Below are 23,685 nucleotides of genomic sequence, written 5' to 3' on the forward strand. Positions count from 1 at the left end.
ACTCTGGCACAGCCAATGGGTTAGAGCAAAAGTAAGAAGTATGGGTTGATTTTTATCCTGGAACCTAGGGATTAAATTCAACCCACAGATGTGTTTTGTAAATCAAAGTCCTTCTTATTTATATTGAGAAGGATAAATTCTCTCCTCATCCCTCCTGAGAGTGAATTTGTGGGTGGGTAGCTCTTGAGTGTCAATGAAGATTCTAAAGACAGCCCTCCAGGGGCCAGCTTCTAGTATTCACATTGGACAGCCAGCTCTCCTGTAACCCTGAGCAATCAAAATTAATTCTCTGAAGTGATAATGCTCTAGACTCCTTTCTGTCTTGAAGCAACATTCAGGTTTTGTAAATGCAGTCAATTTCATGGGATTGAGTAAAAGGGTTAAAAACTAATATTGCAATCTTAGAGGAAAACCCAACAAGAACCATTTGGAGAATTTCAGTCTAGAGTGATACTGCCTGCCAGGGCTCTTCATCTTTTTTTTTTTTTTTCATTTTGAGAAATGACCTCGCCCAATTAGACTCACGCTAGCTATTTTTATTTACTTTTTTTTTTTTGAGATACAACAGCCTCTATAATAAGAAATACTTATTATCCTTCAAAGTTGTTTGTTTTTTAAACCTTCTGAATTACTGGTTTCCCCTGAAAACCTAAGTTGCATTGTTCTTAACTACTCTTTCCCAAGCAGGGTTTGAAAACTGTAAAAGGACAAAGCCTACATGAAAATAAAGAGTTGTAAAATAGAATTTAAACTGTCACATGTGAATTTAGTTGATCTTTGTTCCCTTAATAATCTTCAAACAAAACCACTTTATTCTTGTTCATTAAGATCATTACCTTTGAGAGTTAAGTATCTTTGCAGGTCCTTTTAAAGTTTTCTTTTTAAAAGGTTCAAATCTTTCGTGCTCCACAGACTCGAAAACCCTTCAGCTAGTGTAGGAAAAAACCCAGTATTTCAAAACCATGGAATTCTCCATTTCCTTTACACATGTCTATTGTGAAGGCAAAAAATCATTTTATTCCTACAGATAATATATTCATTCAAAAGTAGTTCTCTGTCTACCCGATAATAGCTTTAAAAGCTCTACCAAATCATTCCTTCGGTGGTCATCCATTAGATCCACAGAAGTTGGATGATTGCCTTACCAATGTATTTGGTAAGTTTATAAGTAAAAACCCCAAGAGCAAAAAATTAGAATATTCTCTTAAGGTTGGAAAGAAAGAAATGTGGCTCTGAGCCTTCATTTCTTGCAAAAACAACACAAAATGAAACTTACCCAATGGGCTTTCATAGGAAACCGTTAAGACAACTTTTGGAGATTCTCCTAATAGAATTTATTTCCATGGGGCGGATTGGTCATCTCATCCATGAGTCCTGTCAGTAGCCATTGAAGTGGGTTGTCCACACCTGGCTTTCCCTGGCCAACAGAGATCTCTAAGATGTTGACAGTGTTCAGAAAAGACCGACGTCCACAGAGCTCGAAGTTTTGCTCTGCTGTAAGGAACACTGGACTATACGGGATAACTGAGGACTGAGCTAAGTAATCTCATCCCTCAGAGCAGGACCCGTTTTTTTTATTTGGTAATTTCACCTGTTCGGGGGGGCTCAGGGAGAGGAAGTGTTTAAATAGATGGTGTATAGGCCCGTCTGATTCAACTGCTCCTAAAAAGCATTAAACTCATTCTTTGGAAGAATGGAGTTGAATTCCGAATGCTAAAAACATCAGGAAGGCTCCAGTTGTGCATCTTGTAAGTTTGATCGTACCTATTTTCTCTGTAGGTGTCAAGTGCCCACGGAAGATTTCTATAGCCTGTGTTCCTGTCCGCCCAGGTCAAAGGTATTACACTGTCTCACACTTGTAAGATTTAAAAAAAAAAAAAATACATCTTCACATCCGACTCAAGAGAACGTTCACGTTGAAAGTAGCCATGACCCAAGTACCAGGGAAAACGCAATTACTCATCTCACTCAAATGCTTTCATTTCCAAGAAAAACTTCGGGCCACCATTGAGAATTCAAGTTCACGGAAACAAAGTTAGCGGATAACAAACACAGTCAGTTCTAAATTCCTAAGTCTCTAATCCACTTGCCTTTCTGTCTGTGTGCCAGTCTAGCGTGACCTTGCATACTTTGCTGGTGAGGACCTGAGGACACACTGCCGCGGTCGTCCTCAGGTAGTGGAGGGCTGCACACACCCCAAGAGCGAGGCCTAAGGAGGGGGCTGAGTTGGCATTTGAAAGGAGGACCCGGGCTGCTCACTTTGTCAGACTTTGTCACTGTGCTTCAAACGTACTAAATCATCTGTCATCTCACTGGGGAAACCATCATTATGACCGTCAAAACCTGGGCTATTAATTTCTGGATCTGAGGGTGTTGACATCACAGTCATTACATTTTGAACCGAATTTACTTTAAAGGCCTCTGAGTTAAGAACAACTTTCTGAACTTTCAAAGTTACGTATTCCTGAACGAGGGCACGTTAAAAGAGAAGCTTTCCTGATTAGCCTGACTACCTGTTTTGGAGGCCCCCTGCCTCAAGGTAATAAAGTAAAGGCACAGGAGCTTTACTGTTTTATAAGGATGGGGTTCTGCTGAGATGCTCGGCCTCCTTTTTTGAGGACTTGTCGGTCCATGGTTGGAATGGTTGGAATCTGGGACACAGACCGGGGCTGAATTCCTTTACCCTCCTGACCCCAGAGAGTCTTTAGAAAAATAGAAACAAAAGAGCACAAAGTACTTAAGGTAAGACACCGTTGTATTCATAATACAGAGAAATAACCACCGTGCCTCATGGACAGGAGATACAGTTCTCCACGGGGCTACAAAACGGTGCTGGTAATAATTTTAATTGGATGCTATCTTGGCTGCCTTCAGAAAGTATCATAAAATGGAATTATTACAGGCTACAAGTGCACTTCCAGAGCCGGCCTCTCGCAGAAGGAAACAGAAAAACATTTATCCAGCGGAGGGCAACGTCAATGGGCTTCTACTTGTTTCGTTTACATGCATCCCCCAGCTGCCTGCTGTGGGCTCCCTCCTCCCCGGGGCTGGGGCATCCCTTAGAAGGAGGCGCCGCTGCAGCCCGGGATGCTAAGTTTTGCAGCGGGCCCTGGGGCTCCGGTGGGGGGGGGCGGGGCAGCCCCCCGTGACCCCCCGTGACCCCCCCCCCCCGACTCGGGGGCGGGGCGCGTACCTGCAGAGGATTGGGTGGCGTGAGCGGCGACGGCAGGCCCTGTCCCGGCGACTGGCTGGCTTTCTGAGGGGGGCTTGCGCTCTGCTGCGGCGGGGACGCTCGGCTGTGGTTGTGGTTGTGCGGCTGCGGCTGCGGCTGCGGCTGCGGGGGCTGCGGCGGCGGCGGCGGCTGCGGCTGCGGGGGCTGCGGGGGCTGCGCGGGCGGCCCGGGCGGCGGGTGCTGGGCGGGCGGCGGGAGCTGCTGCAGCTGCTGCAGCTGCTGGAGCTGGGAGTTCAGGGGTGAGGTAGCTGCGGGGAGAGAAAGGGAGCGTGCGGTTGGGACCCCGCCGCGGACGAGAGCCCCCCGCCCCCTCCCCTGCACCACGCGGCGGCCCCCCAGGCTCCCCCTTCGGTGCACGCGAGGCCTGGGGCTGCGGGGAGCCCTGGGAGCAGAGAGGCACCTGCACCCCGGGAGCCGCGTGCAGCCCGCAACCAGGGCTGCGCGGAGCCTGCTCCCTGCCTTCCCTCGCCTTTTCCTCCGCGCCGGCCTGCGAACACACCTGTGCTTTAGGGCTTTCGGTTGTAAAAGTTCACCCCCCCCCCAAATCCTTTCGGGCCCGTGCTCAACTGGAATTAAGAGCACCAACTGTTTGTGCTCTTCGTTTGCATCACCCGGACCACCTGCTGCTTCGGACCTGGCCAGTTTGCTTAGACGTGTGAGGGTCAAGTTTCCACAGGTTGGGTGTCTTTTTAGTGTTTAAATTTATTATTTGTTTAAGATTTTATTTATTTATTCATGAGAGAGAGAGAGAGAGGCAGAGACACAGGCAGAGGGAGAAGCAGGCCCCATGCAGGGAGCCCGACGTGGGACTCGATCCTGGAACCTGGGGGTCACGCCCTGAGCCAAAGGCAGATGCTCAACCACTGAGCCACCCAGGTGCCCAGGTGTTTGTTTTTGTTTTTAAAGATGGTCCAGGGGATCCCTGGGTGGTGCAGTGGTTTGGCGCCTGCCTGTGGCCCAGGGCGCGATCCTGGAGACCCGGGATCCAGTCCCACGTTGGGCTCCCGGTGCATGGAGCCTGCTTCTCCCTCTGCCTGTGTCTTTGCCCCTCTCTCTGTGTCTCTCATGAATAAATAAATAAATATTTTTAAAAAATGCATTAATTTGGGATGCCCGGGTGGCTCAGCGGTGTAGCACCTGCCTTCCGCCCAGGGCGTGACCCTGGGGTCTCGGGATCGAGTCCCACGTTGGGCTCCCTGCATGGAGCCTGCTTCTCCCTCTGCCTGTGTCTCTGCCTCTCTCTCTCTCTCGAATAAATTTAAAAAAAAATCTTTAAAGACAGTCCATTCTTCTCTGCTTTGCAGAGACAGAAGCTGGAGTCTGAATATTTTGCCTGCCAGTCAGGGCCCTCTCACCCCTAAACCGTGGGGCAGGAAGGGTAAAAGCAGGCTGCTGTGAACTCTACAGTGGTGACTAGGCATGTTAGCACCTCAAAAACAGGGCAGGAAGGGAGAAAACTAAATCATCTTTTTAAGATTTCCTTGTTATTTGAAAAGTAAGAGTTGGTGGGACAAGCTTCTTAATACTGAACACCCTAATTTTTAGGTTCTCGCGTGCCCCATCTCGCACTATGCAATGTCGGCCGCAGGAGGACTGTTAGTGTGGCCAAAGAATGATCTAGAGAAAGTTACTGCTACAAGTTCACTTCCTTCTCTGCCTGAGTTTCAGTCTCAAAGCTTTCCAACAAGACTACAAACAAATACAAGGATTCATGTCAAACCTGTATGCCTTGGCTGAAATGTTTTCCTGCTTCTCCCTTACCTAGAGTTTGTCAACATTTTCAACAGTAATAGCTCCTGTTTGTAACATTAAACGAGTCCCCTTTTTTTTTCCCTAAGTGCTCCTTTGGAAAAAAAATCTAGTGGTTCTGGAAAGTGGCATATTGCATACCCACCTGCCTTCACACAACAAGTACGTTCTTGACAAGTATGTGTACACTGAACCATATGTTGCGGACACCTAGAGAACTTGGTAAGAAAATCAAGCAGTGACTACTCCTGTAGATTTAAGAATTGCTTGTTAAATGTATGGAACATGAGCTAGGCACTAGTACTGTGCCGAGCAGTATGTATGGTTTAAGGTCACAATTCTGCCTTCAAGGAGTGTCATGGTCTACTTATGGAGATGAGATTAACTCATAAAAAACGATCAGGTCTGGGGGTAACAGGGTCCTGCTATTGGTAGACCAAAAGGGCCCAGAGAATCAGGACAGGGGGGTTTCTGTGGGTTAGAGAGGCCAAGGCAGTGTCCGTGGAGGTTGTAGAACCAGAGCAGAGAGGGTTCAAGAAAGTGAGGGTCATTCCTTGAGAGAAGGAAGAGAGGGTATTATTATTACAGTCTGGAATGTGAGAAACATCCAGATGACACAGCATGGCTTATGTGGTCTTTCTTTTCTTTTTTCTTTTGTTTTCTTTGTTTCTTCTTCTTCTTCTTCTTCTTCTTCTTCTTCTTCTTCTTCTTTTTTCTTTCTTTCTCTTTCTTTCTTTCTTTCTTTCTTTCTTTCTTTCTTTCTTCTTTCTTTCTTTCTTTCTTTCTTCTTCTTTCTCCTTCCCCTCCTCCTCCTCCTCCTCCTTCTTCTTCTTTGTATATTAGATGCTTTGTTTTTTGTTTAATTTAAATTAACGTATAATGCTAATTATATGTTGGTGTTTGTTTTTTAAATGATGGTCCATCAATTAGCATATATTACTAGTTTAATATATAGTATTAACATATATGATATTAACATATAGATAACAATTAAAATCAATTAATTAACATATAATGTATTATTAGTTTCAGAGGTTAGGTGATATTTCTGAAGGACAATGTGGAGAATGACTGCCTGGAACAGAGGCTCTGGGAAGTTTTGAATGACTTTAGACTTTAGAGAAGGTAGACAGCCTATCTTTGAAAGTGTTGGAAAGATGGGTCACTCCCAATTAGCCTCTGGTGTAAGTCAGACTTTAAATATATAATTAGGTTTCTTTATTAGTAATATTTTTAAAAATTGGGTTTGTTCAAAGCAAGGCACACCTATATTGGTGAAATGGTAGCTCGACAGCTCCCAGGGGCACCAAATACCAATCCGTTCTCTCAGGTACCTTGTAGGGCTTCCATGGTAGACCAGCTGGGACGGCGAGTCCTCACTGGGTTGATGAATTATTCTACGTCTATTCAAACTCTTGGTCCAGTCTGTGTCCACCTTTGCATGGAAGTCCGGAGTGCTCTGGGACTCCAGTGGTAGAGATAGTGTGCATGAGAGAGGGCTGCAAAATACCCAAAGGGAACTCTCTGAACCTTCTGTTCAGTTTTGCGACAAACCTAAAAATGCCCTAAAAATTAAGTCTCTCTAGAAAAAGTACCCAGTCTTCCCATTTATTGGAACCCTAAGAGAATGGTCTGGTTTTGTCACCTGCCCATTCCTATTGTACAAAATCACATTTTATTGAAGATTTGGGAGCCCAGCTCAATTCTGACATCCCAGGATCTTCCATAATCTGAAGTCCTGAGGGAATGGGATTTGATCTATCCTTTTGGTGGAGTTTACAGATTTTGGGAATCTGATTGCATCTGGCCTCCTGCCTGATTCAAATCAAGCTTGTCCTGATTCCTTTCAGGTGGGGGGCACACATGTCAGTGCTTATTTTCATGGTTGACTTAAGTACCATACTGTTTCATTTTGGTTAGAAAAGCATTTATCTAAATCAGCATTTAGAAACAGGATAGACTGGGGAATATTGGCAGACAGATATTGGCAGATGGTTAGGTGCAGCGGACCCTAACCTACTAATGAGACACGGTTCCAAATGTGTCTTCGTTCCTTTATGTTGGTGCGTTCACATTACTTGACTATTTCTTTCCCATAATCTGCAGCTTGCCTGAAAAGGCATTAAATTAACCTAAACGAGACCTCTTTGAGTTATATAAACTAATTTGGCATCTGCAAGCAAAAATCTGCAAGCCATAAATATGGCTAGGTATGTGCTGGATGCAAAGAAAAGCATGAGAGTGTTGTACAAGAATGTAACTTTGGTTTAAAGAACACCAAAGCCACCTACATAACAGTGTATAAACAGAAGGAAAGAAAACAAAGAAAGAAGAAAGAAAAAAAGGAAGAAAGAAAGAAAGAAGAAAGAGAGAAAGAGAAAGAAAGAAAGAAAGAAAGAAAGAAAGAAAGAAAGAAAGAAAGAAAGAAAGAAAGAAAAAGAAGAACTAACTGATACAGCATGGAACCTCTGTATGGCTCCTTATATAAAGCACATTGAGAAACACAAGATAGGAAGGTTCAAAGACATTCAACTAGAAAAGGCAGATAAAATGATGATTGTTAGGGGTGAAACTGACCCTATGCACGGAAGATTAAAGATTTTTACTTTTTTCCCTCGTAATTACATCCTTTTATGATTGTTTCCTCTCTAATTATTATACACTATTGGTAAATGTAAAATTTAACTACCATACCAGTAGCTATGAAAGAAAAAGAGATGCATAGAAATTTACACTAAGACATTTAACATTTTTTTTAATTTACAATTTTATAAAAGAAACATGGAACAAAATTCTAGCAAACTCTGAATTTCCTAGAGAGAACACTTTGGCAAAACCAGTAGCTTGAAACTCCCAAATAAATAATTCAGTATGACAAAGGAGTAGCCAAGACTCCTCCATTTCTCCATTTGTTCAGTTTTTATATGTCAACTGTAAATTAGAAAAAATTCTTTCTTTTGAATCCTTGTTAAGGGTTTCCTCGGAAAATCTCACAGATACTAGAGCCACACCACCAGAGGATCAGAATTACATTGGCTGGGATTTACATAAGACTACTTCTAAGGCAGAGGAATGGAAAAGCGAAAGCACCATGCATATCTGCATATGAAGGGCAAGTCCAGAAAGATTCTGGAGAAATAAAGATGTGTTTTATGCCTCCAAGGCATCACAGCAAGCAGAATGCACTCAAATACTAAAGGAAAGGTTTACTTTTGTTAACAAAAAGTATAACATTGCAGTAATTTAATCACACCATTTGGGATCTCAACTTCAGCATTTCCTTGGACTTTCCAGGCTCAGGCATATGGGGGCACGGTTGGCAAACTGGTGGTTTGGGTTTGACAGCCGGCAGGGAAGGAGTACAAGCTATTACTCACTGCTGACACTTCACACACCTCCGGGCGTGTCTGGGACCTGGAATAGCCTCATAGAAAGACATTTACAGAGGGTAGTGGACACATGCCAGGGAGAAAGAACCTGGTGAGGGTTCTTCATTGAAAGCACCCGGAATCCTGAAGAGAGCAGCATGGTAATAGCTGTTCAGATTCATCCTTAGCCCTGTCCCCTGGTGCAAGCCTGGTCCTAGGGAGAGAAAAGGTGCCAAGTGAAAACAGAAGGGGCAATGTGTCATGCTAAGTGCAAGAGGCCAGGTGCTGAAGACAATATACTGTATAATTCCGTTGATATGAAATGTGCAGAACAGGCCAATCCATAGACAGAAAACACATTAGGTGGTCGCCAGGGACTGGAGGTGGGAGATGAGGAGTAACTGCTAACAGGTATGGGGTTTCTGGAGAGGGTGATGAAAAAGTTCTAGAAGTAGGGAGTGGTGGTGGTTGGACAGCACAAGTGTACTTAATGCCACGGAACTGCACACCTTAAAAATGGTTCAAATGACAAATTCTATCCTATAATAATAAAAGCTGTTTCTCCATATCCACACACTGGGGACCAAACTGTAGTGTCTTGGGATGCCACAAGGAAATAGGACAGTCCATCTCTACTCTGGGCATCTTTACAAGTTCTGAGGGCTCAGAGCAGCGGCCAGCAAGGATGTTGCCTGGTGCAGGAGAGGGAGGGACCCAGGAGGGGCCGCAGGATGCCTGGCGGCAAGATGTTGGGTGGCAAAGGGAGGAACTTGCTGTGCCCACTGTACTTTCATTTAATATGAATGAGTTAGCTTTCCAAGGTAACAACATGGATAGACGCTATCACTGCCACATTGTACATACCAACCTCGAGCTCAGAAGTTCACACGGCTTGACCTTCCCGAGTTTACGTAGCTAGTGGGTAGGATGGAGGACTCAGTCTCAGACGTGGCCCTGCCAAGCCCTGAATGTAAGAGAACCAGTTGTACGGATGGGTCAGCCTATCTCCTCCTGCGGGTTGGAACAAGATGACTGCTCACTCATACTGGGATGCCCTCTGAGGCTCTGCTCTTGAGGAAAGGTGGCACAGGCGCCTGGCTACTGAGGCTAATTTGGAAGTGTCTGCTCAGTGATGAATCATTCAGCGTGTACCTCTGTCCTGCTGCAGGCAAAACATTTTTGAAAGCCTGCTGGTACAAAATGCAAATATGTCTCAGAGGTACTAATGCTAATTCGGTGTGAGACGTGAGTCCTGATAAGGAACAGAGACATGGGGCTGCAGGAAGGGCGGGGGAGGTCTGAGCAGTATGAGGGTGGGGAGGGGCTATGGTACAATTTATTTGTGTTACAAGTTTGCCTTCATGGTTAGAGAATGTCTCGTCTACACTTAGACATTGGGGCAGCAGCCTCACTGGGCTCAGCTTCTTGACATTTTAAGGCAAGTAACCGAGTAGGGTATCAGCTTATGTTGTCCATAGAACTCTGTGCCATTGTCGTCTCTAGGGCATTGTTGGTGGCAGGGAAGAGTTCTCCAGATGGTTTTGCCCTTCATCAGGAATGACGCCTAGATCCGTTCAGCCTTACAAATCACTGGGTTCATGGGCTACCAAAAAGAAAACTCATGCTCATCAGGAAGATGTAGACTTGGCTTCCCTAAAGCTGTATTTATTGTTCATTTTTGTTGCCCATTAAATTCCATAGGAGAAGCATAAAGAATGGAATCTAGAACAGCCAACTAGAGGAATTTGAGTTGGTAAAATTGGATGTCTGCCCTGTCCCAGCACCCCAGAATATACCATCCTAGCTGGCAGAAGCAAGTGTGCAGGTCAGGAACCCTTTAGTTCCCTCATTCAAGGGCATTTCCACCTTGTGTTCATGGACAGAAGCCTTGTAAAATGCATGGAAAAACACAGGGTGCCAGGAAAGGAAGTCTTTGAAAAAGTGCAGGTGAAAACTTTGGGGGAAAGTCGCCTCTATTTTTGGCAACAGTGTTAAAAACATGCAGAATCAGTTCTGCTTCAAAGTACACTATGTACCCATCTCACACATGGTCATTGCTATCAGCTCCAGAAACATCTTTTTGTTTTTTTTAAAGATTTTATTTATTTATTCATGATAGTCACACAGAAAGAGAGAGGCAGAGACACAGGCAGAGGGAGAAGCAGGCTCCATGCACCGGGAGCCCGATGTGGGATTCGATCCCGGGTCTCCAGGATCGCGCCCTGGGCCAAAGGCAGGCGCCAAACCGCTGCGCCACCCAGGGATCCCCAGAAACATCTTTTAACTGTCATTTGTTCCCACTGCATTTAAGGCAGAGATCTCCGTATCTGTTGGGATATCAGGAGAAAACAAAGAGAACAAAATCCTTCCAATTAAAAATCCCTACAAATTACTGGCTATTGCAGAACCACACAAGCTTCTTACAGTGGGTCCTTTAGGGCAACTCTAGCAGCCTATCTCAAATTGTGGACAGAGTCACCTGCAGAGCTTGTCAGAAAAGACGATTCCAGAGAGTAGGCCAAACTCTGCGTTCTAAAGCACCACTCAGGGGGTCAGGAGCCTTTGCCTTTGAGGATCCCAGCAGCCCAGGCGGGGTGGGGGGGGTCTTCCCTAGGCTTCATCTGGAGCAGCTTGCTTTTCCATCTGCATCACTTCGAGAATGTTTTTCCAAAAAAATGAATCTGTTCTTCCACTAGTAAAGAGGTATTGACACACAATCACTGGAAAAAAGGGAAAACAGACACCTGGGAATCTTTCAGTATCTTCAGCACATTCTTGTGCTATGAGGGCCATTTGCCACCCATTACTACATTTGTGGACATTTTGGGGAGTACTCTTGTTGGAGTATTTTAACAAGTAGTAAGTGTGAGACATAATGTTAGCTTTTAGCTGCCCCATTAAACAAGGAAGATGAAAAGCAAAGGCGTGCTCATAGTAAAGCAAAAAGGAAGAGGCTGTGGCACAGGCCATCCCAAAAGTAGCTGCACCTTCCCAGAATGCACTGGGGAGGCCAAGGGCTCAGAGGAGGGGCCGCAGCCCTTCCCTGACAGCTGATCATTCATCACCACCTGCAGAAGGGCCCAGAGCTAGGCCAACCCAAACTCTCAGGAAAAATTGCGGGAAGGCTCTCCTTGAAAGAAATTGAAAAGCAGGTCTGGGGAAGAATTAGGTTTCCAATGTGGATGTGGGCGCCTCAAAGTAAAGTCCTCTTTTTATGTACCCTAAAAAGCCAGTCAATTCCCAATCTCAACCCAATACACTGAGCTCTCAGTGTTCTTTCTTCCAAGCCTCTGGCTTCTGACTGTGTTCCAACCAAGTTGAAAGAAAGGAGGCTCACATCCTGATACTTCTCCCATGGAACTGCAGAATACCAAAGATAAAGATTTTTTAAAAACATAAAAGATTTTATGTTTTTAAGAGACAAGTAAGAGGCCATCTACAAAGCAACATGAATCGAACTGGCATCGGACCTCCCATTGGCAAAACTGTATGGCTAAAATCAGTGGAGCGATGCCTTCAAAGTTCTGCAGGATGATTCCCAGCCAAGAGTCCCATTGCTGGTCAAACTTTCTGTCAACAGCAAGAGCAGAGTAAGGCCCATTTTGGAACTTGCCAAAACTTACATGTCTTATCTTTGCACCCTTTTTTCTTAGGAAATCGAAAGGTACTTCAGCAAAATAAGTTGATGAGCCAAGAAAGAGGAAGAGTTAAGATCCAGGGAGCAGTGCGTGACACACAAGCGAGCCATACCCAGGGAGCCCCACTACAACAGGGGTCTGGAAGTTCTAGAAAGCACTGAGTCTAGATTGCAGTGGAAAGACAAGGCTTAGATGAAATATCTCCAGAAAAGAGGAAGATTCCATAGAAGTGATAGAGTATTTGAGATATTGAGAGAATTTGAAAACATGGTAAAAAAGAAAGGAAACTAGAAACTTTAGCAAAAACAAAAGGTGTCTGGGAAAGCCACAGTCGAGAAATGAAGTGGTTGTTCCAAAGCAGAACAAGAAGTCACTGAGCTCCAAGAAGAAAAGTAGGACAGATTCAATGCTATAGAAAAATAAGAAGCTGGAAGATGGTAGCCACTTCCTAAAGAAAGTATATATTTCTTCTCACAATAAAAAAAAAAAAGATGGGTAATAAGATACTTCAGCCAAAACAAACAAACAATATAAGAACAAGGTATGGTTTTATAAGAAACAATAAAAGAAATAGACAACATGACCCACTTGTGCAATGAGATGTGGCATGCTTTTGAGTACTTGGTGAGATATGAAAGGAGAACCTATTTGAATATTTTGAGTGGCACTAAAATCCAGACTAGAAGGCCATGTGATCACAACATGCTTCTTGGCTCGGCAGGAAATAATAAGGTAGCCATATTAAGGTTAAGAGTGTTTACTGGCTTTCAGTTTTTGAAACAGCCTGTAAATAAGGCACGACAGATTTAATGAGAACATAAATGCTGCTAAAATCCTTGACAATGTGGAAGTCAAAGTTTGCTGGGTGGGAGGAGGGCAGTGAGAACCAGAGCACTAAATAGGGAATCAAGAGACCCCCTCCATAGGTGACTGAACAAATGGGGATTTAAAGATGCTGTTTCAAGTTACAAAAGTAACTAAAACCAGAGCTATGCTTCCGTTAGGAGAAGGGAGGAAAAGGAAGTAGATGTTAATGAGCTGAAACCCCATGCGCCATAGCAAGAAATGAACACGAGAGATATCCAGCTAATAAATCAAGAGACAGATATAAATGGAAAGTATTCAGAAACCTAGAGATAGACCCCTAAGACCTGATGGGAATGGTTCAATGTGATTGCCTTAGGGGAGTAATTCTGAGGGTAGGGAGGGGTACAGCTGAGAGCTGTGTTTCTTCACAAACCCTCTAACTGAAATGATTTTTAACAACCTGCTGCATATAATGCATTTACATTGAGAAATATTTTTAGAAAATCAGTTTCAACATTTGGGCTGCATCTTGTATGACATTAGCTAATTCTCTGGGGCCAGGCACTAGGCCCTCATAGTTCCCATCCATCCTCCCAACAACTTTATAAAGTCAGTCTCCTGGACTGGATTTTTCCCAACTGCAAATCCTGAACCGAGGCTTCAAGTGCTGGTGATTTATAAAGAAGGTTTCCAGAAGAAACCAGGAAGGGAGTAAGGAAAACTTTTTTTGCAAGAAGCAAAGCAGGGGTGCAACTTTAGGTGAACTCCCCACCCCACCCCTGTCTCATCCTCTCCCCAGGGGCTCTGAAGCATAAACCACACTCAGAGTCTATCCTGTCTTGAAGTTCAACTTCTCCTCCTCCTGCACCCGGCAGTCATCAGCTCCAAGTGAGTCTGGGGTATAAATTCCAGGAACTCCTTATTCTCTACTGGGGTAAAGTGACTTCAGCATCCAAGAATCAGAGAACTTCCTAACAACCACAGTACAGTATCTAATAGTTACTATCAGAGGTGATTATACTTGTAGCAGGCCCAGTAAGGTGCTCAGAAATGCCCTCAGATAGGGCTTTTCCATGGGAAATTCCAAGATAGGAATTTCCATGGAACTTGTCTATAATGGTTTGGCCAAAACACAATCATATTAGGTCCCTTTGGCTATTTCTCTATATAGATAAGGATATATCTATTTATATGTATTAAATACAGCACCACATTAATATCTATTTGTATAATATCCACCTGCTTTTATACCACCATATCTACATTTAATCCCCTGCCTATTCATATAATGTAGATCATCTGAGTGTGTGTGTGTGTGTGTGTGTGTGTGTGTGTATAAAGCCAAATTAAAGGAATAGGAGGTCCCCAAACTCCAAAACACTGGTCAATTAACTTCTGAACAGAATGCTGGTGACATAGGATTGAACAAAGCAAAAATGGTTGTTGCTGTCCTACTGCTTAGAACTCAGTTCCATTGAAGGCCTGGAACTGATGAAAGTTTTAATAAAGCAATAGAAAGTAACTACCCATCAGACAGAGGTTAGTTATTACTGGAAGCACAGAAAGAGCCGCATTACAGAAACCAGTTGTGGGGTTGGGGTGGTGTTCTGGGGCCATGACCCACCTGGTCCAAGCGGCAATATACCTCCTCGTACAGATATTCGTGCCTATATTATCTTTGAATAATTGACATGCCTAATTCCGTATTCATGGTCATCTGGAAATCTTCTGCTAATATTAGGATTTTCATGGTTTTGTCCTTCTATAAGCAGAGAAATTGTTGGCCAATGGACAATCATATCAGGTCCCCTTGACAACTATATTTCTCTTTGTAAATAAAAAAGACATTCTGGTTTTATAAACCTAGTTCTTTGGGTGTGAGTGAGTATAAGGATATTTGGATCCATTCCAGGACACTAATTACATTGAGCTCCTTGAGCTCCTTGGGCTGGATGGAACAGAACTCGCCTTGTGTTCCATTGACGATACCAACAGTGGTATAAACCTTCTTTTGAAAAGTCCACAATAGACATTAGTTCTTCATAGTCACACGTGTTTGGAAACATCACTCCACAGGATCCCAGGAAAAAAATAGTGTTCTGTGGACAAATAATTTGGGAGACACTGCATGTTGCATTCTATTTTTGGAAACCCACAGTGAGCTTTAGAGCATATCAATAATTTAGAATTTCAGCATTTAAGAAAACCTGATTAACATTTTTCATGCAACACTCACCAAACTCACTTGACATTGGAACCCCATCATCTTGTTTTTTCTGACTCAAATGTATGCAGGCATATACGTGGGACTAATACTGTGAGTGGCCCATTTAGGAGTAAGCTAAAGATGTTTCTGTCTGTTGTAGTCAAACATGACCATTTTATAGATGAAGAAATTATATACATATATGCAGATAAAAAATGTACATGTCTACAATGCAAATATATACAATGTACATACATACAATACACACATACAGTATATATAATGTACATATATACAATATGCATATATACAATACATCTACACATGGATATAATGTATTTATATACACACACAATTTATATATACAGTGTACACATACACACCATGTGCTTATATACAGGGTATATGCACATACATGCTTGTATATATCATTATATACATATTTATATTTTAAAGATTTTATTTATTTATTTATTCATAAGAGACAGAGAGAGAGGCAGAGACATAGACATAGGCAGAGGGAAAAGCAGATTCCTCACAGGGAGCCCGATGCAGGACTCAATCCTGGAACCCCAGGATCATGCCCCGAGGCAAAGACAGATGCTCAACCACTGAGCCACCCAGGCGTCCTTATCATTATATATTTATGATTTATATATTTATATATTGGGCTCTGGATGAAATAATGAACTGTTTTCAATATAAAATAAGCTTAATTAAGAATTGTTTTCTTTTTGAGACATAATTGACATATAATGTATTAGTTTTAGGTGTACAACATCATTACGATTGATATAAGTATATTCTGTATAGTTACAGTTGTCTTTTCCTTGCAAGATGAGAACTTTTAAGATCTTCTCTCTTAACAATTTTCAAATATACAATATGGTATGGTTAACTGTATTCACTATGCGGTACATTATATCCCCAGAACTTACATATCTTAATAATTGAAAATTGATACTTTTTGACCTGCTTCACCCATTTCATCCACTCTGAATCCCACTTCTCTGCCAACCACCTATCTGGTCTCTGCATCTACGGGCTCAGGGTTTGATTGTTTAAGATTCTACATATAAGTGAAATCATACAGTATTTGTCTTTCTGTCTGGCTTATTTTAATACCCTTAAGATCCATCCATGTTGTTGTAAACAGCAGGATTTCTTTTTTTCTCATGGCTGAATAATATTCCATGGTATACATATGTATCACATTTTCTTTATCCACTTATCTATCAGTAAATACTCTAATAAAGCTGCATGGATGGGACTCCTGGGTGGCTCAGCAGTTGAGCGTCTGCCTAGGGCTCAGGGCGTGATCCCAGAGTTCTGGGATCGAGTCTCACCTCGGGCTCCCTGCGTGGAGCCTGCTTCTCCCTCTGCCTGTGTCTCTGCCTCTCTCTCTCTCTATGTCTCTCATGAATAGATAAATACAATCTTAAAAAAAATTCATGCCAGAGAGAAGCTTTTTAAGTGAGTGTAGTAAATATCTTTGATTGATTAAAAATGTAAATATAGGTGTTAAGAGGAGTATATACATATGGATTTTTAAATGGATGCAGTTTTCTTAAAGGCAAAGCTTTTCAGGTAGTCTAGAAAGAAATACAAAGGAGAGAAGAGAAAGACATACCAAAAAAGTTCTTGAAAGGTGCAGAGGAAAACCAGAGCTAGAAGTAAATGTGACTAGCTAGGATGAGCAGGAGCCTCACCAGACTCTCCTAAGCACTTGGGAAAAGCATCACTGCGACGGATTTCTAGCTCTTGAAGAACCTAGGGTGGATACTGTGCTCTTCAAATAAGCATACAACACGAGTAAAGGATGAAAATGCAGTTATATCGATACTAAACCTTTTTTAAAATAAGATCTTCCTTCCAAAAAAGATTTAAATAACCCCCTCCTGCTTTTTCACATCAGATTTTTAAGTCTTCTTCAGGTGTTAATAGCATATCAAATGAGAACTGCTAGGATTTGAATGTGCATTTTGACTCAATTCCCGTGGATAGGTTCTACATGTTCCTTGATTTTGCTTGATTGATTTTTCCATAACCTGCAGGGAGTCATAGACTATCTATGGCAACATTTATTCTTGATTTGAAATCTATTTGTTCGACAGATGAGACCAAATTTATTCATCAGCAAATCCTAACCCTCCCATAATAACTGGTTTCCTTCTCTTCTGGGATTCGGCAGAGGCTCAGGGAAGAGTATGTTTGAAAGTGATGAGACCCCCCTGGATGACAGTTCTCTAGGCTTTGCTCATTCTCCAACATAGGAATAAGCAGGAGTGGGGTTTTTTGTTTTGTTCTGAGAGGTTCGAGGTTCAGAGTACAGCACCAACTATGACATCGTCCTGCTTTTTTTTTTTTTTAAGATTTTATTTATTTGAGAGAGAGGGAGAGCACAAAGAGGAGAAGGGGCAGAGGGAGAGGGAGAAGCAGGCTTCCCACTGACCAGGGAGCCCAAAGTGGGGCTTGATCCCAGGACCCCAGGATCACGACCCAAGCTGAAGGCAGATGCTTAACTGACTGAGCCACACAGGTGCCCTGACACCTTCCCTTCTTAATGCCATATGAGTTAAATGACAGAAAATACATTTGTGTGGAATAAGAAGCAGCTCAAGGAAGCACTCATGTAACATTCGATCCCATTATTTTTCCCCCATAAATGTGAGAAACAGTTATTAACTTCCTCGGTGACCTCTTTTTGAAAGGCCAATCCACGTTTTAAGTGGAGGTTAAAAGGTTTAAAATTATAGCTAACATTTATTGAGCATGTTTTTTTCCAGGGATAATTTTAAATCATTAGAGTAGAAGTGAAGCCATGTTCACTAAAAATGAAGCTATGGATATGGAGGAGAGAGAAGAAGAATGTTCATCTTATATCCCTATGCTAATAAAATAATAACATAATTCTTTACACTTATCAGACAAAGCAAGGTGTACACTGGCCTTCAAAACAGCAGCCTTTGCCTTTCCCTTCAAATGAACATTTGCAGGAGAAAATATTACATGTGATTCAAAGTATTCTGTGCCTGGTTTAAACAGCACTGTGTTCGCTCAAATTTCTTTTAGGCTATAGACACATGGGCCAGTGCTTATTTTCATGGTTGATTTAATCCATCCCCTTTGCCACTGTGGGGATTATTCCCTACAGTTATTCTCCAGTGATCTGTCAGTTCAGATTAAAAAAAGTTAAGTGACAAAGATGCGGTGGCTGATTCCTTTAGAAGGCTGTGGATGCTAGGATGTATAGCAAGAGACTTCTTTTTAAGAATCTGACTGTGTTCTTCTCATTTTTACTTCCCCCATAACTACAAGCTTTCCTTACCGAGACCCAGCCTCAAACACCTTAAGCAGGTAATGCAATTTTGTTCCTATATAACAAGTTGAGGGTTGCCAAAAAGCTTTATAGCTCTGATCTCATAGGTTCTCTTGCTTATTTCTTGAGAAGAGGAGATAGTATATATTTCCTCTTACCCTACAGATGAAGAAATCTAAACTCAGACATGATTCTAGGACCATGTGTATCTTAGCTTTGCTTGGCTCTCACAATAAGTGATAATACTCTCCTTCAGCTACATCTATTTTTATATTTTGGAATTAAGAATACATCCTTGCCACATTTGCAATCCCATTCCAGATTCATTGAAAAGAAACCTGTTACAAAATGCCCTTAATTGTGCGGCAAAATGTTACTTGGATTGCATCATAAATATTCTTTTAATTCTCATTTTTATTTCCATTTTCCATTTCTGCAGCAGAATTCTTTAGTAGAATAATTACTACACCTCATGGCGAATTTGGTTAGGTTGTATTGATGTGCAAATCAGCCATTCAATTCAGATAGTTCATTTTAAGCTTTCATAGGTAATAAGTAATACAGAAGAAAACTAATAGTTTCAATGAAATAATTACGTTGATAACCCCACTGGAAGAAAAGAGCCATGAAAAGAAGAATCTTTGGAAAATTCATAAAAAGCAATAGATGCTGGGAAATTCATGAGGCTAGAATGTAGTATGGTTGTATCACTTACATGGGCATCAGTGTTTGTGCAAATAAATTCTGTGGATTTCTGTCTACCAGGCTGGTTTATCTTGTTATGAGAAGTAAAGCAGCATTATTTATACTTTGTTAATGCAGTACGGACACAAAAGGCAAACAAATTTTATCAGTGAGGACAGATCAGGTTATATGTGGTAACAAGCAGTCCTACAAGCCCAGTGGTTCAGCTCAACAAAGTTTATTTCTGTTCCTGTCATCATCAGTTGGCACAGGGTCTTAGCTCATTGTAGTCATGCAGGTGCATGGAACAGTCACCATCTTGAGCACGGCCAGGATGCTACCAGAAGGAAAGAGAGCTTTTGGGGGTGGGAATTAAATGCTCCTGCTTGCAAGTCACTTCTTCACTTTCTACCACAACTCATTGGCCACCCCCAAAATAATTAATGACCTCCACGAAGGCATCACTCTGTCGCTCAGATAGTCTCTGTTTTTATTACTTTCTTTCCATTTTTATTTTCCTAAATTTAACCTCATTGTCACCTGGATCATTGAAAGAGCCCATTCACTGGCCTCTAATTGTTTACCTTCTTTGCTCTCTGTCTAATTCATTAATTTGACAAATGTTATCAAGTCATGTGTCAAGTGCCCATCTGCCACCAGAATTATCCTTCTAAAACACAGATAGGATTACACTGCTAATGGAAAAAGAAAAAGACAGAGCCTGCCTGATGGTTCCCACGGTCCAGAGAATGAAACCTTTATTCATATTCAAGAATGATTGCGTTTGCTCCAGCCCTCTTCTCCAGACTCACGTCAAGCCCCTCTGAACTCTCACATCTAGGTCAGAGGTAGAAGATGGCGGTACATGGCTCGGCCCAACTTATGGAAACAGGGCTTTGAAAAAGCTTGAATTTGAGAGCCTGCATGAAATACGCACTGTCCATTTTTCTTGAAAAAAAAAAAAAACAAACAAAAAACAACAATCCAGAAAGTCTTGCAGCATGACTCTTGTTCCTGTATGGGACCTTGGAGCTGAGTAGCAGCTGTCCTGCTAGTCAAGGCTGGTACCCACCACCGCCTGAATGAATCGCTCTTCTCTGCACTCCCATAAGGGGACAGTCACGCCTTGCACCACAATGAATAATGTGCACCCGGTTGCCTCTTTTGTCAAATATCTTCCTACAGAAGGTAACCATGTTTCAGCCAAGTCTTTTTTTTTTCCCATCTTAAGCTTCTGTTTCCTCTCAACAACCTGCTTATAGTAGATATTCACTAAATCATTGAGAAATGATCATTGTAGGGAATGTAACTTGATTTGTCACCTGTTTAATTTATCTTGTTTGTTTGTCTCTTTTTTGCCTCGTGTCCTGTGCTTGCTCTGGCTTGGCTCACAAGAGAAGAGATGCAATAGCAGACTTCTTGAGGTTAAAGAGATTCATTGCTGAGGTTTCTAAAAGGCTAGGATCTACAATTAACTTCGTAGATTCCCGTGTTCCTTTTTTGTAACTAGGCACGGCAAAGGTAACCATCCTGACACCTCTGGAGCCATGCCCTCAAAATTCTGCGGAATAATTTTGCTTATGAACTACAATGTTCATAAAGGAAGTGAGTGAACATTCAAGAATGCAAGATTTGAAGGCGTGGAATAGAAATTCAACATGAAATGTGTATATAAAATGTGGTCAAAGAGAAAACGACAAGCTTCCAATGCTCTGAAAGGTTATCTGGGAAAACAGTAAAGAGCTTCAGGTGGGTCTGCTAAGGACAGATTAAATCATAATCTCAGAAGAGTGAAAAATGTCATCAGAACCCGGGACTGACCCAAATTCTAACAATCTCAGAAAAAACATCATAGAGCATATGGATTAGAGGGTTTGAGTTGAAGGTCAGGTTTTTAGTATGTCCCGGCTAGCAGGCTGAGCAAGTCAACCAGGCATAACGATTGCATTGCCCAGTTAAGTAGGGAGCAGAGTGGCAGCGTCGATGTGGGGGCCCCGTGGGTCACTTGCTGTCTTCTCTTTCCAAAGCCACGCTCTACTCCTTACCATCAGCAAATGAATGCTCTAGTCATCAGGGAAACTGGGCCTAAGAGTGGGGTGGATGAGCCTAAATTCACTAACAGTGTTGGGAAAGCACCACTTTCAGATCTTTTCTCCTTATAATGAATTAAGACATTAAATACACATCTTGTGGGCAGCCCAGGTGTCTCAGTGGTTTAGCGCTGCCTTCAGCCCAGGGCGTGATCCTGGAGACCCAGGCTCGAGTCCACGTTGGGCTCCCTGCATGGAGCCTGCTTCTCCCTCTGCCTGTGGTCTCTGCTTCTCTCTCTCTGTGTCTCAAATAAATAAATAAATAAACAAATAAATAAATAAATAAATAAATACACATCTTGAACCTGTTGTAGATAAGTGGTTTATTTTATTTTCTTTTAAATATTTTATCCATTTATTCATGAGAGACACACACACAGAGAGAGAGGCAGAGACACAGGCAGAGGGAGTAGCAGGCTCCATGCAGGGAGCCTGATGTGGGACTTGATCCTGGGCCTCCAGGGTCACGCCCTCGGCTGAAGTTGGTGCCAAACCACTGAGCCACCTGAGCTGCCCGAGGTTTAGAGTATGATGAGAATTGGAATTTTATGGCAATATAGCATCTTATAAATAGAAGTTACTCATTCTCATTTTTGCTTGCCTGGACCAAGGTAATGGTCTTCTGTTTGTTTTTCTGTTATGTGTGTGTGTGTGTACATTTTCAGTTTCATAGCAATGGTTTATACATTGTAAGTACTTTTTTTTTAATTGAAGTACAGTTGACACACAATGTTGCATTGGTTTCAGGTGTACAACACAGTGGTTTGACAACTCTGTATGTTATGCTATGCTGACCACAAGTGTAGCTACCATCTAATATATATATATATATATATATATATATATATATATATATACAGTAAAAAAAAATTCTTAAAGTACAGCTTCCCCTTTCATCTCCTTTTTCTCCCTCTGCCTTCCTCCATCTTTCTTCCCTTCCTTCCTTTTGCCCTATCTTCCCTCCTTACTCTGAAAAGTTATCAAGCACCTACCAGGTGTCAGGGAAGTAGAAACATGAACTAGACTCTGATTTCCCACAGTTCATTCACATTCCATCCAGGAAAACAAGCAGGCAAATGCTCAGTCATGATAACCATGTGATAGGTTAATACCGCTTTGATGACTTTCACCTTTTCCTTTCTCCAAAATAAATATAATCTCCAGCCTTCCTATTAAAACACCCACAGCTTAGCCTCAGCTCCATTTCCTGGGGTTGCTCCCACCATTCTATGTGAGGTCTCCATTCTGATTGAACACTTTGCCTATCGTTTCCCACCCACACTTGGCTCTCCCATGTCCGTACTCTTGCCCATGCTCCTTCCACTTCCAGAAATGGTCTTTTCCCTCATCATCTCTCTCTGACAAGACCCTATATTTTCAGAACGCAGCTCACTTTCCTGTGCAGCCCCTTCTCCCACCTAGTGCGTAGTAGGTGTGTTGCAATGACATTCTGGTTATGGGGTGTATACATAACCTCTAGAGCTGTTAGGCATACTGTATTATGTTAGAACGTGGTGGTCTTTGTTGAGACCATATTGAGACTCTGAGGAGCCTGGATCATGAGCCCTCTTGAGAATCTGCGAAAAATATATACACTTCCCTGATAGACATGCTCATATTTGCAAATTTAACATAACTTTTCAGGAGGAGATTTCAGATGCCTCTGAAGTGCACCCATAGGTATCTACCCAAGGTTAAGAACTGCTGGGGATCAGGCTACAGGTCATGGTGGAGGGCTTTCTTTTAAACATGGGGCTCCTCCAATAGTGTCCACTGATATGGAAAGGTAGGTCTTCATACACAGATTTGGAATTTGGAAGGTGGGGCAGAGGTGGTAGAGGGAATTCCAGCCCCTTTGATGGTTTTTATTCCCTTGGGTCTGGTCTTGACAGTTCTTGCTAGTGGTCTGGACCTCCCAGGTAGGAAGTGTTAAAGGCCTTTCTGCTACATGGAGATTCATTCCGAGTGAGCTCAAAGCTGATGGCAGGTTACTCTTTGAGCTTTTACTGAAGTCATGATAAAATATTCCAGTGCAGTCTCATTCTGTTAGGGGGGCTTAAAGTGATCCTGTAATGGCAGAGATCAGACACTACAGGACTTTCTTGGACCAAGAATCAGGTGGACATATCTTAACTCTTTATCCATGTCATAAAGGGATGTAATTGTAAACAGTATTTTTGAAGAGCTCTTGGTGTTCTTTATCCATGAAGGGGGTACTCAGGTCAAGAAAGAGGGGCTTCCACGGGATGACACAGAGGGGTTATTTGTATCTTGGCATTGGGAAGATTCATCAGGCTTGTGTAGGGCTTTAGCTTAGAAAATGCAAAAGGTGAAAGACAGGGTGACTAGCTACTCTGACGGGGAAGCAAAAGAGAGATGGTGGGTGGCCCTAGTGGCTGGTACTCCAGGTTTGCATGAGGATTTCCTAAGGGCCCGATGTGGGCTATGTGCCTGGGGGAAGCACCAGTGTACAGAATCTTGGATCCCATCTGAGAGAGTTCTGTGGAGGGGTGAACAGGCCTCAGCATGGAGCATTTAGAGGTAGGGCATCACCCACAATGAGAGATCTCTAGTTGATAGGCCAGGACAAGG

At 42.6% G+C, this 23,685-nt stretch overlaps 1 protein-coding gene across 1 annotated transcript in view; it reads right to left on the reverse strand.

The window, feature by feature from the left end:
* Nucleotides 1–23,685, reverse strand: part of POU6F2 (POU class 6 homeobox 2) — a 468,834-nt gene that overhangs the window by 117,155 nt on the left and 327,994 nt on the right. Inside the window, 1 exon segment of the mRNA XM_055301115.1 lies at nt 3,194–3,480. Coding sequence (XP_055157090.1) covers nt 3,194–3,480 — 287 coding nt within the window.

This window comes from Nyctereutes procyonoides, unplaced genomic scaffold, assembly GCF_905146905.1.
Source record: "Nyctereutes procyonoides isolate TBG_1078 unplaced genomic scaffold, NYPRO_anot_genome, whole genome shotgun sequence".
NCBI classification, from domain to species: Eukaryota; Metazoa; Chordata; class Mammalia; order Carnivora; family Canidae; genus Nyctereutes; species Nyctereutes procyonoides.